Source organism: Nicrophorus vespilloides, unplaced genomic scaffold (genome assembly GCF_001412225.1).
Source record: "Nicrophorus vespilloides isolate i.1.1-1 unplaced genomic scaffold, Nicve_v1.0, whole genome shotgun sequence".
Taxonomy (NCBI): Eukaryota; Metazoa; Arthropoda; class Insecta; order Coleoptera; family Silphidae; genus Nicrophorus; species Nicrophorus vespilloides.
In genome coordinates this window covers 444,683-463,418 of record NW_017100079.1, presented here as the reverse complement: position 1 = coordinate 463,418, position 18,736 = coordinate 444,683, and the positions used below count along the sequence as shown (strand labels likewise).

The following is an 18,736-nucleotide window of genomic DNA, read 5'->3' as shown; positions in this document are numbered from 1 at the left end:
TATCAGTAAAATATTACTCAACATTTCGTTTTCCTGCCACTAGTATTCTGTTTGATATGTACTATATGCATAATACAACAATACAGACGTTATATGCGTTGAAGCAAATTGGTGTCGAGTATTCAAATGCGCTTTTTAGCTTTGTCTTTAATTACGGATCCAAGTCAGCAGATATGATGACATTTCGCTCCGCTTTTTTTTACGGTCTCAAGGTCCTAGCCTATAATGACGAATAACATAATTCGTTTCAAGCAGTAACTCGATACATTGAGAAATATTGTGTCTGCGAGATGCATATTTTGCACAAAACTATTACATGGATATGTAAAACGTAGCTTCATAAACCACGTAATAAACATATGCTAGTCAAACAATAGTTTTAGATTATTATTGTTGATATTGTTTTTGGTTGAAAATGGAAGGAGAACACTGTGAATTATAACTAAGGCACGTTTACCATTTAGTTCGGTCCTCGCATAATCCACCAAAACAATCTCCATTTGCGAACCTGATTTTATCAGGCTCTCGAGTGAGTGTGTGTGCTTGGCTGGGTTTTTCTTTTGTTTTTGTTTTGTTTGGGGTCGCATGCAATATTGCATCGTGCACGTTCAGTCCGCGTATTGATTTTAAGATTAGGCTTGGAACTTGATTAATTCGAAATGTAAGATGCATGGTCACGGCTTCGATTTCCCCTTGAAACGTTCATTTGCTTCTGGACAAAAATAAAGAAACGCATACCACTTTTTTTAGTTTATTGCTTCCAACTTCTTGCTTGATAATTTCATCTTCAACTTCATCTTGATACACTGTACAGCATCTCATGTAGAAAAAAATCCAATATAATCATACGTAAGTTGATAATATCAATATACTTAATAGTTGTAGGAAGATATTCGTGATATCTTAAAGAAAAGGCAATTTTGAAATTAGGAAAAAGGAGTGTAATTGATGGGTATTATTTTCTAGTACTAATATCACTTATTTTCAAACTATAAGATGAATGATTATATAATAAATTTAGTCTAATAATATTTGCTTCAATTTCATTCATCTTTAACAGATTTTTTGTCATTTTTTTCTCGTTTATCCTCGACATTTTATTTATGAGCTGCACATGAACGCACTATAAAAATGGTTTATCATTGCGATTGCAGTCACATGAAGCGTATAATAAATATCAAGTGTTTACTGGTTTTCATATTAATACTGTTATTGTTATTTTTAACGAAGACGTCGGAGAATTGAGAATGAGACGGTCAAGGACTTGAAAAAAACGGATAAACAATTGCACCAAGGATAATTGATTGAATTGTTTATAGCCTAGCATGAAATTATATTTATTATTAAAAAATAATAATATTAACTCTCTAAAAATAAATAATTGTTTTATAAAATAGAAATAGAATTGAAAAGTTAAATTACTTATTTTTCTTGTCATCAATTGACTCGTGATTGTTCGAATATCAATGTGGGAAAATCCCAGTGTAAGTGGAAAACCACTTTTTTAAATAACTGTGGAACGTTAAACATTACAAAAAAAAAGTGGACATAAATAATATTTTGCCAGCTCGTAATATCTGTTTTATTTTGTGTTTGTTTAAACTTCCGTTAATCTAACTAAGTCATCGTGATGTAAAGCTCAAAATGATGTAATAAATAAGATAAACCGTTCAAAGTGAAATGATTTAAATACAAAATGTAATCAATTACGCAATTGATCTCTAAATTATTTTCCGAAACCTATTTAGGTAGATTATACCAGTGTGATACTATATATTTATGCGGTGTTCCATGATATGCATATATTATGAAAACAAACACTATTGCGCTAATGGAAACATACGATGCTTCTGTAATAAAGCGGTCATATGTATGGTAATTTGAGGATATAGTTGAAAGATAATATAATTAATTTAAAGGTGTTGCTTTATGGACAATTAACAACAAAAATCTTCACTTTTATATATATTATAATATTTATATTTTGTAACTTAATTTTGTTAATTTTTGTATGTAGTTAAAATTATAAAATTAAAAATGCTTTATGTCAATTTAAGCGGACTTTTCACTACAAATGTATTCCCAAACTAAAATTGGTTTTGTTTCTGAATTAATTGAATTAAAAGCCCATCCCTTAATGGACTTATAATGTAAATTGGCGACATTCCATGTGTACACTCAAAAACGATTATGTTACATTTACCCCGTCAAACAAATGATTCACAAGGTCATAAATTGTTGTCACTATTATTGAACAATATTATATAAACTGCTTAACTATTCACACCTCAAATATTCGAATTGATAATAAACTATTATTTGTTAATATCTATGAAAGTATTGATGAGTTTGTTGAATAACTCATTAACAAGGAAGACCTTCGCAGATCTGCATGCTCATATTTCCGCTTGTAATTGCATAATGGTTATTACTACTTCTCTTTTTTTAAGATTCCTTGACACACTCCTCGGGTAATTCTAGTTGCAAATCGCATCGGAATGCTTTACCAGAATCTTCCGATGATGTCAATGCACCTACGAAGAATGCACACGTTTAGGCGTGAGTAAAATTTTTGCTTGGAACTATGTGCGATTGACGTACACTTTTTCTTCTTGGTTCATTTCGCATGTGTATAAGCATATATTAACTTTTATTTCAAATGCCAAGTACAAGAATTTTTTCAAATATGATAAATTGGCATAATTCAAGTTCTTTTTTACAAATATGAAATTTTCTTTTTTTTGAGTCGCGGTGCAAGAAATACATTTGGAAGGAATCTCAGAAGAGTAAATAAGCTATCTGGATACAAAGCGGTGGCATACCTAAATTATGATGTATATTAATTTATCTTCAAGGCGTCATATAATTAATATCTGTCGCTTTGAAGAATGTGGAGCAGAACGGTTCACTTTGTGCAGCACTTGAAATTAATTTTGGCAGTTTGTCTCTAAACAAAGCATCTCGGTTAAGTTTAGTACAGTTTATTTACCAAATTTACCAAAAATATGTTGTAGAACTATACGACTGTAGTGGGTTATATATTGAATAATTCCGATTATCTTAAATTAAATATTTTAAGTTATATTTATTGTTACCGTTAAAAAAATGAACAGATTACAAAAAATGGAAGCGTCATCAAAATTAAACAAAATCCAGTAATTCGTTCATTGTGTCATGGTAAAAAGATAGCTCAACATGTTTTTCAGTGAAATAATGTACACAAAGGATAAGCTTTATTATAATATAAACTTGCTTCACGCTCAGCGTTAGTTGATTGCATTCAATTTGGTTAACAATTGCGTTGTGAATTGGTTTAAAGTGTTAATATTTGTTTTATTGTTATGGAAGCTTAGCTGACGCAAGCAGCAGGAGTCGTCCAATTAGAGAGTGCGGCTGTTGCTCTAAAAATATACCCGAGTTATGATAATACCGATTTAGATTTTCAAGTGCAATGTTAATGCATACACACACGCTCAGACGTACAGGATGTGAATGGTTTTCGGGTTTATTAGACCTGCGAGTCCTTGGCAGGATCTAAATTTAGAGTTCGGTGCGTAGCACCCACAAGTCCTGTTATATTCGTTTTATTATTATTATTATTTGGCACAAGAGAGGCGAAGGAAAAAGAGACTTTCGGGAGGCGGCGAATTGGGTTACAGTCGTTTTAAAAATAGTAGAAAACACGCACCGAACGCCTCGAAACCTCGCAGCACTCCCCAAACGAAGAATAATATTTTCAACTTGATCTCTTTCTCTCGTTTATCTCCTTCTTTCTCTCTGCATCTATTTGCTTTTTCCTTCCGTTTCTCATGCTTTACTATTTTCGTACGAACAAGGAAGTTGTCAAGCGGATATGTAAACAAATAAAAAACCGTTACTATAAACATTGGCTCCTGAAATATTTTTTTATAGTTGACGCCATCAAAGAACCTGTGATTAATAATCGGTTCCGGCGCCAAACAATTATTTTATAATCGACCAATTCAATTGTGTATCTGCGTTATCTTCAAACTTCAACAAATCTAATCCCAGATCGGCCTTGGATGCGCGTCTGTATTATCTATCAATTGTTTAGTACATTCAAACAGGAGTACATACGTACATCGACTGATTACTTATCTCGAGATACATAATACCTGATTCCTGATTGTGTTTCGAGGTACATTGAACTGGAACACTCGTTCGAAAGTTTTTTTTTTATTGTTTTCTCCAGTGCTCCGTTACGCAACCCCGACCGGCCGATGAAATAATGTATTCGAAATGCCACACAACGAGAACACGACAGGTCATATAAGAGACCACTTTAGATCTTAAGTTTTGTAAGTTTTTCGCATGCCTCGGTTAAGAAAAATTTCCTCCGGTGCAAAAATGTAGACTCAAATATCCTAGAAAACTTTCAGTATATTATTTTCATTTAGTTTTTAGTACATTAAAATATTACCAAATTACGAAACCAATTCTTTTTTTATTTGATAAATATGTCTTCCATGAAACTGACCTGGGAAGTTGATTTAAAAGAAGTATCAAAAAAGTTAAACATACAGCTATTACTTTTACGAGTATGGCCCACTTCACTTTTTGTTGATCTCTGGTCAATATACACCTCTGACCTCTGAGCAGTTGTAATTATTGATGGTATCGGTTTTAGTGGTTAGAAACCAAAATGTTTATGTTTTTATGTCAGGGGAATAAAATTGAAATTGTGCTTCTACAGCTATGCAATAAATACTTTAAAAAACTAATTCTTAGAATATATATGCAAACTCATATGTGTGATGCTTTATTATTCATAGCTTTGTAATTCATATAATTAATACCAGATATTATACAGGGATTACATTTTTTTTGTTACTGATAAAGAGCATAGTCGAAACAATGGAGTTTATTCTGGTCTTTCTAGATAACGAGATGACGACTGAATGTGCGATAATTAGATAAACGTTAATTAAACAAGCATTATCGTGAATTTACAAAAAAAAAACAAGAAAATATTGTAAGATGAAAAATGGCGTTGTTGAGATGCAACTTTTGCTTGCAAGAATATCGGGAGTCCAATGTTTTAGCCTGTGACTAAGGTCACGAAATAGTGCTGGTTTAAGAGCTTCCGTTTGTTAGACTGGAAAGGATTGCAGAGTGGAGGAGGGTTTTATGCGGTGTGTATGCATGTGCATGTGTGCGTGTTTGTATATATGTATGTGCACGTCTGTGTTGGATATATATCGGCCTTTTGGATCGCGCAATAGCGAGTCTGTGGCTGGGATCGATAGATCCGCGTTCACTGCACCCTGCTATGCAAATAAACCCGATTCACACACACCCACATGCACGACCCGTATTTTATCGTACATTGGAATCGTTTACGTGCTGCATGCTACGACCGTATAGTGTGGAAAAAATGCACGGAAATGAAAGGGTGTGTATATGTTTCCATGCCCTTAACCAAAACTCTGCAAATCATAAATCTGGAAACTAATTCCACAATTTGCATCAGACTCAATTAAACAAATAATATATCTAAGTGAATCTTTTGTAACTAAATCAATTTTAAAAAGAATCCTAAAATCCACATTTATAAGTATATATTACTCCTTATTTAATTTTCTTTTAATTGATTCAAAGTTTGTAAATTATTGCCGGACCAAACTTGATATTTCCGTATAAAACAAGTTAATCGAAATACACAAACAAATCCAATAAAAACAACCCTTCATCGGTCCAACTGAATGTAATATAATTTAGTTTTTTTTAAGAGTAGGAAAACATAAATTATTTTTCTTAAAATCTTAATGATTTTCATTTCTTTACTTGAATATGTACTACTTTACTGCCTTACATTGTATTGTCTGTATTTTATTATATTTGTTGAACTTTTTTCTAGTATATTTATTATATGTAACATAAGATTACAGGTATGTTTATTTTAATGCATTAATCCATACTTGATGCTTCACTGGGTACGAAAGTTTAGCAATTTGTTATTATTTTGATGGTTTTCCTACTTGAGATGGATAAAATATTTAGGTTAAGGATATAAGAAAAAAAATAGAAATATATTTGGATTAAAATTAATTAATTTGACTGATTATTTTTATGTATTTAGGGTGCAATTTATAGTGCGAACAATTAATAAAATTGATTAATCTTTAAAAAACACTTAAATAACGTTATGTGAATCAGAAATAAAACATCATGTATGGACTATGAACAAATAAATCTATTTCATGTTTTTAATCAATGTCTATCACCCAGTAAGTGGAATATTTGTTGACGATGTGAGCAGAGTAACATAGATAAGTGCGTCTGGGCCGATTTAGACAAAGGATTGGATTGTGTAACGCGGCCGTCTGCAAGGAGCATATAAATTATAATATGAATGTACATTATTTTTTGTTGTTGTTGTTGTTATCCGCTCGGACAGATATGCTTGTTGTCATATTTGTATGACACACATATATGGATTGGAAACTGTTTGTTGAGCGCGCGTCCGTTTGTTGATTTATCGAGGTTACGGTCGTTACATTTTGGCGATGTTACGTCAAAGCAAGTTCTTTTATACATTCGGTGACGTGACACGGTTCGATCACGTGCCCCCGGGACACGATCTTTACTCTTTTTTCTTTCTTCCTTTCATTCTGTTACCTCTCTGTCACTCGAGCTCATGTTCCAGCCAATTATCGTCTGGCATTTGAGGCCGATAGCATTCCTTTTTTATTTTTTAAATAAATATTATATATCCGTATCATTTATATACATTCGTTGGAGGATTTCCTTATCTCCGTTTCATAGAGCTATCCGTTCTTCACTTGGCATAACTGTAAACGAGATGTAAATAGTAGCAACAATTGTGGTAAAGGGGAGGAAGAAGATAGTCATGACAAAATCGAGAACCGTTTCTTTTTTTTTGCTGTTATTCTGCATGGATGGGTTGGGTGTGTGTAGTGTCTGCGTTGGAGAGAGCTTTTGTTATTTTTTTTCTTGTTTATTTACGTGATGGTCTGGTCGATCAATAGAGGCGCAATCCTATGGTACGTCACGTCGCATGTTTGTTTATTGATCGGGCTGTGGATTGTCTAAGAAAATACTATTACTATTGGGCGTGCGTCATCATTTATAATGTTCATGAACTTCTCTCTTCTTGGGTCTCGGGAAGGAAGGAGTGGTGAGGAGCTATGATAGCGGGGAGCAGAACGATCGAAAGTGCTCTCTCGACGGTCTGGCTGGTAGCATCGATCCGGCCCCACGTTCAAGAAGTCTCTCCAACTGAGAGAGAGGAGAGGATGGTTGGTGGTGGCGGCGGATCCTAGCTACAGCTGCAGCTGCAATGGTCTGCGCAGAAAAGCGCGTCGATACAGCCGAGCCACGGAAATGCTATGGCACATTGAACGAAAATCAAAACAAAATATTTACACAAAAAAAAACATCAGTATTTTTCTCGCATATTTTGATCATCACACTAGTCATTTATTGTTTTATATTGACCCTTCACATCCCTTATTTATTAATTGTATACTTTCATTAAACCAATAAAGTTGTATATACAATAAATAAATAAAATTTACAAATCAGGATACTTACATCATAAGATCAAAATGAGTCTATGAAATGTATGTTCTAAGTACTAAGAAATTCTCGAAGTAAATGTAAAATCAATACAAACAAATAATAGAACAAGTAATAAGGTGTTATTTAGCAGATTTAGGACCCAAAATTAATATAAACAATAATAAATTCAAAAAAATAGTATTCTTTTCTTAATAAACTTGTTACTTCTTGCATTGTAATGTTCATTGTAAATGTGAATTGTCTCATTTTTCTGTTAATACCGACTCATTTTCGGTGCACCTGTGCTAATTTCGACACAATTTATTATTTCTAAAAAAAATGATATTTTTTTTTTTGTTTTCCTTGGACATCACCTTGCTATGCCACAATTACTTGACAAATGGCTCAATTTTGCAATTACAAATGTCATTAATTATAAAATCATTAATTTACTTCTCGCTTTCGTTTTCAATAAATTTGTAAACATTAATTTAACATAATATATAATAATACATAAGAGAATTAAAATTAAAATATGTTAGTAGTTTATATTGAATTATTACATAGTTTTTTGAACTGAATACTTAGTTAAAAAAATAAACAAAATGTATTTGTGTAATAAAATAGGAAGGGCAGTTGAAAGCAGTCTTTTCGCCCTATATAATGTTATAAGATTAGAAATAGTAATTGTGTGCCAGTAAAGATTATTTTATTGAAATAAAATAAGAAGCGTGAAGGATATTTCACACCTCATGCTTCTTGGTTTCTTTCCATCGATACTTGTACATTTTTTTCATTTTTAACTCACAATAAAAATGGAATTCCTCGCTAAATAAATGCGTTATTTGAAAACAGCAAATACATTTTTAAAATCTATGAAAGCTACTTATCCACTTATTTCAATTATAAAAATGATTGTAACTTATTTTTCTACTAAATATAATTGATTAAATAATAACAATAATTTCATAAAAAGACTTTAAACTTTGCTTGTACATTCTGGTTTCTAAAATTAAATGAGTTAAGAGCCTTTCAAAAAGTTTATAACATAATATCGTTGTTTTAATATATATTTTAAATTTTTTATAATCTATGTTCAAATTCATTTTTGAGGTTTTAAATATGCACGTAATTATAGTAATATAACTTAATCTAGAAAAAAATAACATACTTTATATCATATTTTTACTTGGATTGAATTGTTTTTAATATTTAAAAAATGTAAGTATTATAGTATTGAATGTTTCGTTGTTTTGACTGAGTATATCCATTTAGCCGGGGTTAAATAGTCTCTGGTATATAATAGCGTCGCGTCTGGTTCTAACTCGCCGTTGCGCGTATGCGAGTGATGGCGAGTAAAGCGAGTGGAGGCGAGCGCAGTGAGGAGGATGGGAATATGACAGATCAGTGAACGGGCGAGTCGAGGAGTCGCATATAATGGCCGTGGCCGAATCTGTTGCAGCGCAGCGCGCGCGCAATCTGTGACGTAGCTGACGTTGCCATTGGTCTGCGTTACATTGTGACGTCACCGGGGCGATAATGATTATCGCGGCACGTCCTCGCGCCCCCCTCGTGGCCCGCCGCCCTCGAGCGGGCCGCCCCAACCTCTACAGGCCGGGCCGTGGAGCGGGTTTCGGAGGAACGGCGCAGCCGGCGCGCGTACAACTCGCGTTAGTCTAGTCTAGGCCAGTCCAGTCTAGGTAAGCAGCAGCGACTGCCAGAGTGCTGCTCTTCGTGAATACCCTTGTCTCGTTGCCAGTCGAGTTTTACGCTAGGCAGCAGCGCGGTCGTTCGGATATCTGTATATCCAGAGAGAGAAAGAGAGGTGTTGTGTTTACCGCTACCCAGTATGGCGAGAGTTTCCTTCAGCGTGCGAGTCTAGATTTAAATATTCGACAATCTTACTTAGTGATTCCTGTTTTCTATATACATATATACATCAACTTGTTATAAATATACGTAAATTTTTCCGCTGTGGTTTATTTCCCTGGGTTGTACTAAATAGATGGTGAAAATGTCGGTTATGCAAATGCAGCAGGCGAAGCGTCAGCATTGCTACTTATGTGACCTCCCCCGCATGCCATGGGCAATGGTCCACGATTTCTCAGAGGCGGTGTGCCGGGGCTGTGTCAATTACGAAGGTGCCGATCGCATAGAAGTGGTACTGGATACAGCACGCCAGATGAAGAGAGCGCACAGCTTCCAGGAGCAAAGGTCTGGACATAGCTCGAAGAGCCATCGTAGCTCAGGCAGCGGACACGAGCATCAGAACGGAGATGTTGTCGCTACTTCAAGCAGGCAGCAACCCACGGGAGCCCATCATTCGACGGGTTACAGTTTACACCATGCTCGATCCGCAGGGATGATGCCTGACTTTCAACCTAGCCAACCTCCTCCACCCCCAAGAGGAGCTACGACGATGTCCAGACCTACATTGCAGGAGGCGAGTGCAGAGCACGATCTTGTTGGCCGCCCTCCGGTACGGATACCGACAGCAGCTCATCTGACAGCCGCCCACCACACTTTGCAACCCCATCACCATCCGGTGAGCAACGGCCGACCCACATCAATGCCGCAGCAAGCGCTAAAGCGTGGACTGACGACGACGGAGGACGACGACCATGGCCATGGTCACCATCACGCGAACGGTGAAGTTAACGGATCTAAGAGAATGCTGTCCGTCGAGGAGCACAGTGCCTCAGTTAGACCTCCGTTAACTCGCGGAGAATCGCTGCCCGCGGTGTCTCTAGCACAATCCTTCACAGTAACCGCCGAGAGGACTTTCAAGCAGGAGAAGCACACAATAAGAACATCCTCGTTTGATTCCACAGCAGCCTTTAAACCTAATGGTGAGAATACTTATTAACAATATGCATTATTTTAGAATTCATCCTATGTTGTTGTTGAAGATGATGATGATACCAATAATAATAACAATCATATACGTGTGTAGATGGAATTGCATCCGGTTCAACGGTCTTTCTCCCGTACCGCGTGTGCATGTATGTGTGGGTATGCTGCATGCGTGTTCTACATGCTTGACGTAATGTTTATTTTTGTACAAACTGCGATGTTGAAATCGTGAGTTTTAATGTCACATAAACTCAGAAGGCCGCAACATCAGCGGACATATGAATCACACGAAAATTTAATCATTCATCCCCTCAGATGTTTGAATTCGTTAGCGTCTTCTTTTATATGCTGTTATTGCTGAATTTATGCAAGAAAAAAAAAACAAATAATAGCTTTCACTCGTTTCCGTGACGTAGAATCAGCAACAATGATGGCCGCAAAGAGATGGTCAAGCGGTTCGCGAGTTACCACAAAGTTAGAACCGGTTTTTTGTAATGACCGGTTCTCTGTTATTTCTTTTTTTTTTGTTATTTCACTTCTCTCCGTCTACTTATTCTCTTTATTGTTCTTTACGTCTGCTACGTCACGCGACGAGAGCCGGCTTTCACAACTCTTGAGCACCCATCCGTGTTCTTGGAACTTTTGTAAAACATCTACCTGACTGGTGCCCCCCTTTCTGAAGTACCGTTGCGACCGTACCCATTTTTATTACATCAGGTGCCTTGCCTAACGTAAAGTTCGCAGATTCTATTGTATCATCTATTATGTGTTTGGTGGGTCATCAGCAGATTATTTTTAACATATTGGTTCCCAACGCACATGAGAACTGCACGCAGCGTGCATTTCTGTGCGACTTTGAGAACAAAAGGCGTACATGTATGTATGGATGTGTGCATGTTCTGCTGCTCCGCCGTCAAACCAGTCTGGATTTGTGGCCTTGATCCTTCGAAAGCTTTCTCACGGTCTGAGATCAGTGCCCTGCCGTACACAACAAACGCAAGGGTTTATAATGCATCTGTGCGGAGTATGTGTGGGACTGAAACATCGCTTGCATTGTTCAAATGGGAATACTCCATTGCTTTCATACTATAGCAGTATATTAAATTCATAGCAGTATTTAAATTGCAATGACTTCTTTTTTGTTTACCTATAAATTGTTATCTTTCTTCTTCTTCTTTCGCTCTTTTTGATAAGTACATACTATAAAGGCAAGTTCTTTAGATAGATGTATTTTATCTATGAGTATGTTTATTCATGATTCCAATTGGACTTGAAATATCTAGTAATTTCAAAGCACAGCAACATTCATTTTCTTTAGTTTTGGTTTTCCATTATTTTGATTAATTCAATTCTCATTTTTTTTATTACTTTCGATATTTTTTATTTTTACATAAATATAACATCTGTTTTTTGCGGAAGGGCTCACCCCTCAGGTTTCCTTCTTTCCAGTCTAGACAGATGCGAATGTGTGTTTGTAATGCCTTGTTCTTTTTCGAAGCAGCTGTCTACTAAGGAAATATATAATATGTCTCGACAACTGCAACGGTATTTTTAAACACCTGTAAAGTAGGTGTATTTTTTTTCGAACACAATAGATTACGTTTATATAGGTAAATATTTTTTGGTAGATGGATTATAAACCCTATAACTTAACGTTAGTTTATTTTTGCTGTAAGTATAATTTTTACATTGGGCAAACATGTGCTGGTGTTGAAACTAGTCCTATGTCATCAATAGATTGTCATTAGTTCAAATTTCAGTATTACAAATCTTTAGTCTTTAGACTAATTTACTAATCTACATTGTTTGCTCATTAATCTTAATTAATTAAGATGTATTTAAAGTGTTTCTGGGTTTACGCGGGAATTTGCGGATAAAGTAACTTGTTGCTTTTTGGGGTAGGTCATGAGCCTGACGGAAACTTCTTGGTATGCGCAGCGTTGTTTCGTATAACGAAAAAGGGTTTTCGTGTCGGTGGCGTTGGTTGTTTCTCTTCATATTTGGTAGTTTGTTGGTGCGTGCGAGTAATTCATTAATGAATCGTGTGTGAGTGCGTAATTACAAAAACTGCGGCGTTGTCTGGTGGAGGCGAGGGTGCGGCAACACCGCGTGACGACGTCGCGAGGCCCCGTTAAAAATACGTAACGCATGAAGAGAAGGAAGAAAAAAGGCCGTCGCGGTCGCATTCCTCGTCGCGTCCGCACCGATCCGTTCCGCCGCCAGACGGCGCTCGCGGTTCCGAGGACGTCTCCGCCTCTTCCTCCTGCTGCCGTTCGCTACTAAAATTATCGTCCTGGTCGTTTATTCCTGCTGCCGCCCGCCGCCTCCTCTTGCCGACGCGCTACGTCACTCGATTGCATATCGAGGTCACGTGAACGCGGTCGCTGCGACGACGCGAGAGCTTGTTTGTAAATGTAACACACGTGATCTGCTGATGCGCTGATGACCGCCCCCTCGTTCCCCCCACACTCCTTACAGCACCGGTCATTTATTATTTGTTCCACATTTGCAATTTGTCACTTCATTTGCCTTTTAAATACATGCAAATGATTTCACTTTTGAATTGGAAATGCAGAACCGACCGCATTATTCAATTGGAGATTTATTTTGTGCCTCCTCCTATCGTCTTTGCGTCATAACAATTTTGATCATAGTATATATCCTTTGTCCTCTACCAACATTCGTGGGTAGCACGAGGCCTCTATTTTGTATCTATTATTCTATAAATTAAAGTGCAATGTTTCATTGTTGCATGTCTCCAGATCCTTTAACAATATTACTGCGCAATTTCGAACGGATGTTAAGCTCTAGTTAAGCTAAATTTTCATCAAATCTCACAAATAACATTTGTGTTTTTTTGCGCCATTACAATAGATCTGCTTATTTCTTATAAGTCATCACAATCTTCAACAACAGCATCAAGAACAAAACATAGCATTTTCTAAGCACTCATTTTTTATGCAAATTTGTAGGGTATGCAGCGCCTGTGTCTGTAGCTAACGCGAATGGGACGAATTCAAGTTCTCCCTTGAGCAATAGAACGGGATCTCCGCCTGAAAGTAATCCCGCAAGTGGTACTACCGTAGGACAGCAAACTACGTCCGGTTCAATCCAGAGTCCGATGGCGGGTCTTATATCCGTCACCGACACCCTTCCACCAGGAAGTCCGCGCTCTGCGGGCGGGAGTCCTCCGAGTACCGTCGCGCCCCGTTCTGCCTCCCGGGGCTCGCAGCACTCCCCGAACTCCTCAGGTAATTGTCCGCTGCAATTTTGTTAGAAAATCGATTATTTATTAATCGGATTTCTGTTCATAGCTGGAAGTTCTAGCAGTCGTCGTTCTTCCGGTTCTAGACATGTTTCTTCTACCACAGTTACGTCCACGGAGGCCGGCGCCGGTGCTCTTGGCACCACACCTGAGGTCATACCCACTGCTGGTACCGAGGGAGCAACGGCCACTGCGCCCACAGCGACGACCCTAAGATGTACCATATGCCAGGAGAGATTAGAGGACACGCATTTCGTTCAATGCCCCTCAGTGCCGCATCACAAATTTTGTTTCCCTTGCAGCCGTGAAAGTATTAAACGTCAGGGGGCTGGCCAAGAGGTACGTAATATCATCGCTTATAATCATTACAAAACTCAATAACAACATCTGTTACCTTCTAGGTGTATTGTCCAAGCGGCGACAAGTGTCCGTTATCGAATTCGAATGTACCATGGGCGTTTATGCAGAACGAAATAGCGACGATCCTTGGTGAAGACTTCAAGGTTAAGAAGGAACGCGAGACCTAAAAAACGCCGAAATGAATTGGAAAATGATGTTATAACCTTTGGCTCAATTTACTCTCGAATGTTGTCGAGTAAATTCTGTCTCGTTACAGAGAAGTAATTGGCAAAGTTGGCGAAAGTTAGTGATGATGATGGTTGGTTTAGTGATGGTCGATCGGGCTGAATAAAATATATCTATTTAAGAAAATAACGAAATGGAAGTAATAAAAAAAAAGATGGAAAATCTATAAAACGTGAACGAGGCTGTGTCGATTATTAGTTATTACATATATATTATATTCAGAACAAGGAAAATGAGAAAATAATTTCTTGGCTAAATGTCGCCGAAGTAATTGTACATAATGCAGTCAAAAACACAATGATTTTGTTTCAAATTGTTGTTTTGTGTCGTATTTTGTGAAATGGAAATGGAACGATGAGAGGTTGGTGCAATTGTATCATTGGGCACCCCTTTCAGTCGGTTTTAATTTGTTTTATTTTATTTAAATGCATTTATGGACTATTCGTTTAACCCATGTATATATTGTAAATAGATTATACAATAATGTTATAAATAATATAAGAACGTCGATTCTGAAATATTAAAGTGTACAAAGTATGTAATAGTTAAACACATAGGGTTTTCTTTATGATTTTTTGTTTGTTTTTTGTTTTAGAGGTAAATTGAATGTACGTACAACTATCATAAGTTAGGAGAACTATTCTCCACAGTTGTCTGTATAATGATTTATTTCTGAAATTTTATTTGAAAATTTTATAATATATAAAACTCCTTTTTGAAGCTGTAAATATTGTATATTCATCAGCTGAGATTTTTCTTTAAGTGCGACTTTATAAATCGAAATGCGATTTCAATTACTTTTTTTGATTATATATATTATTTTGTTTAGTTCATAAGTTTTATAATTACTTTATTTCAGCTTTTCAAAGTTATGAATTTCGTAGATTCATTTTTTTGTTTCATTTTTTTTTTGCTTCTTTAAATTTAATTTATGGATTGTAAACTTTGAAAGTAAAACTAGTCAAATCTTAATGGGGCGCCTTCAAGAGCGCCGCATCATAGGAACTCCAAAACTCGCTGGTAAATTATAAGAACGTTTTAAAAGTAATAATTAAAAGAAAATGTATCTTTTTTGACTAAAAGAAGGTGAATAACTTGTATATTTATCACACATTTTAAAATGTCCTCCCGCCCCACAATTTGTCCAAGGCCTTGCTATATGTTTTGACTCGTGTTACAATTGTTCACTTTTCTGAAGCATACATTGTACAAGGCCTTGTGTGTATATAAAATGATAATTAATAAAGAGAAAGTTGTGTATCTTAAGCCATTTTTCTCGAAGATAAACTGACCAACTTGTCAATATATAATATGTTGGATTTTTTTTTGTACAATTGTCATTTGTAAAAAAAATGTGAAAATCCGAATATATATGTATATGCTTCGGAAATTGTTATTTGGACGTTGAAATAGGGCTTGAATTTGAAATTTCTAAAGCGAACGGAAAAGATTCGAATTCGGCATAAATAACAAAGACAAACTTTGTCAGGAAATAAATAAAGCGCACACTAATAAATGTATTTTCGACAAATATTAGTCTGTTTTGTTTTTATCATTATATTTACTATATTGTAAAATAACAAAATATATTATAAATCAACTGACGTATTACTTTCCCTCCTCCAAAGCTTGTACAATCTTCTGCTGTTAGTTGATGTCAAATAAAAATATATGTGATTGAATTAGTTTCTTTATTTCCTGAAAATTTGACCTAAAAATCGAGACCATTAATTGATTTCCCCTATTTTCTTTTTGTTTCAGAAATTCACCGTGCTGCAAAGCGGCAAAAATTGCAGCTGAAAGGTATTGCACGAACGCTGAAGAAGGTCACACCAAACATCTTGATGATGACTACAAACAAGTTGAGAAGCTGCAGCGTCTTACTGATTATACTGAACAGCCAAAACTTAAAACTGACCAAAGTAGCAGTGAAGTATATTTAAAAACTATATCAGAAAGATCAGAGTCCGAGTCTACAAAGTTAGAAAATGTTCCCAACACTCAGAGCATTCCTGAAAGTGAGGTGATAGCTATCACAAAAGCGGTTAAAAAAATGGTAACAGCTCTGCCGAATCAAATAGATCCTCTTCATCGTTCAGTTCCTTGTCCAGAACCAATCCAAGTAACAAAACAGATTGAATGTTGCAAGCATATTCGTGAAATACCAGAACCGATAGCAGCCGCGCCTAAACCTGTCGTTTTATCATGCCAAAACGGTTCAGTAATAAACATTTCACCGTTTCCATTAAAAGTGGAACCGAAAACTGAATGTTGCAAGAATCAAAAGAAATGCTCCCCGAAATCTAGTAGTAACAGGAAGAGAGTTACTAAACCAAAAAGTCCCAGAGAAAGCAAAAAATCATTTAATCCTCCCTCTCCAGTAATTGTAGTTCCGATAATGAATTTAGATTTACCAGAATCTTCAGAATTGAAGAAGAATAAAAGAAATCGCATGCTGGAGCGATTAACTGTACAAAATATGCCGATAGTTGATATACAGAGGGAATTGGTCATTCAGAAGGTATTGCATATAAACATAATTCCTGAAGTTCCGCCGAAAGATTACACAATGGCGTCAAATAACATTTGCTATATTGAGTGTTCATCTGGAAAAGAAGTTAAAGAAGATTTAGATAGGAGTTTGCTCAGGGATGAAATTTCACGTAATATTAGTTTTATTGATGAAGCAAGAAAATCATCAAAATCTGTTCCGGTTAAAATGCCAAGCAAGGGTGAGGACGTTGTTAAGCGCATTGATGGCATAGCTGAAAGTATTAAAACGGATTTAAAACTCATACATCAGACTAGATACAAACCAGAACTCAACATGGTCGAAGAACTATTTATGAATATAAATCAGTCACCCAAAGAAAGTAAGGTAGATCAAGAGTACGATAAAAGTGATACATCTGTTCTGGTCTATAAGTATTCCGATGAACCAAAGTTAAATGAAAGAGAAGATCAAACCTTAAATGAAGAAGCTAAGAAGAAGCCATTAACGGAAAATGAAAATGTCGAAGCAAAAGATAAACAAACTAGGAACCAAAAGGAACCAAATTTAAATGAAAAAGAAGAAGAAGAAACCTTAAATGAAGAAATGTCATTAACGGAAAAAGAAAATATCGAAGAAATAGATGAACTACCATATGAAGAAAATGAACAGTCATTGATCAAAGACGTTATAGTTGAAGAAAGCCAATCCAAGGAAACAAAAAGTGGTCAATCAATAGAGGTTTCATTCACAGAGCCAGAATTGAGAGAATTCCAACAGGATGATGATTTCGAAATCAGATGGAGAGATAATAATTATAAAGACGACGATGATGATGACGACGATGAACCCGATATCTGTATTTGCCAAGGAGCATACGATCCACGTACAAATAGATTTCCATCTACCATATATGCAGTCGATGAATTGGTTTGCTTCTGCGAGGAAAAAATTGAAGCGGTGAAAGAGAAGGCAAATGAAAGCAAAATGAACCTGGAGTCAATTGTTTCATGTATAACGGACGAAATTGTTGAATCGGGTAAGGTAAAAACAACAAAAAAAGAGAAAAAATCAAAAGGAAAATCCGGTTGTTCCAAAATATTTAAACATAAGAACGTAGAGGATTACGATTCCGACCAATACGTCTTGGTCCATGATGTATCAGCTCAGGTATCAATAGATTCCATATCACAAAAACCTGTAGAACAGCAAGCCGTTAAATTTCACGATCATAACTTTGAATCATATGGCAACGCAAATTTTGATAGTTTAAAAAATAAAATGGACAAGAAACCAATTGATATAATAAAAAGAAAATCGCAATACATCTTCTCGACAATGGGAAGCATGGATCCGAAACAAAGAGCCTCGATGATCAAAAGAAAATCAATCGTAAGACGTGCTGATCATGGCAGCATAACATCCAGCATATACCCAGTTCACGTGGAGCTGGATTCGCCGGACGTGACGAAAATATTGGGACCGAAGAGTTTTAAGAGCTCGGAGTCAGTAATCTTATTGGATGAACTTATGCCGAAGAACAATCCCGTTGGTGATACGACTAGTTTACAGAAATATTACAAGCCATGTAAAGACGTTAAGTGTGTAAACGAGAATCCAGGAAGAAAATTGAAAGTGCAGAGGAATATTGCTACCGAAACTTTAGCAACGAACACTGACAGGAAAGATGAGAGTATTTCTGAAGGTGAAGTAAAACTCGGCGGGAATCTTAGCAATGGTGAATGTCCATCACCGAAAAAAAATACCAGCAAAGCAAGTACCAAAGGTAGTTCGAGGAAGACTGAAAGGAGTGAGAGCAGTCGTGGAAGGCAAGTGGTGCACAATAAAAATTGGGTTTCTTTCTACTATTCAAAATCATCCCCTTCTGGAGTACCGCACATTAATTCACGTTCTTCCAAATGAATATTGATAAATTGAAAAGAAAGTGTCATATTTAATAAAAACAAATAAAATATGATAGTTTATTTATAACATAAATT

The 18,736-nt window shown here is 36.1% G+C and overlaps 2 protein-coding genes across 2 annotated transcripts; both read left to right on the top strand.

Annotated features, from left to right (window-relative positions):
- Positions 1 to 9,166: 9,166 nt before the first annotated feature.
- Positions 9,167 to 15,499, top strand: LOC108566834 (interferon regulatory factor 2-binding protein-like A). Its single transcript, XM_017926911.1, has 4 exons — positions 9,167 to 10,391; positions 13,368 to 13,646; positions 13,710 to 13,999; positions 14,062 to 15,499. Exons 1-4 carry the CDS (start codon positions 9,548 to 9,550, stop codon positions 14,185 to 14,187), a joined length of 1,539 nt encoding a protein of 512 aa, XP_017782400.1. The 5' UTR covers positions 9,167 to 9,547; the 3' UTR covers positions 14,188 to 15,499.
- Positions 15,500 to 16,643: 1,144 nt separating this feature from the next.
- LOC108566826 (MATH and LRR domain-containing protein PFE0570w-like) lies at positions 16,644 to 18,659 on the top strand. The gene has a single exon (XM_017926892.1). It carries the CDS (start codon positions 16,644 to 16,646, stop codon positions 18,657 to 18,659), a length of 2,016 nt encoding a protein of 671 aa, XP_017782381.1.
- Positions 18,660 to 18,736: the final 77 nt, after the last annotated feature.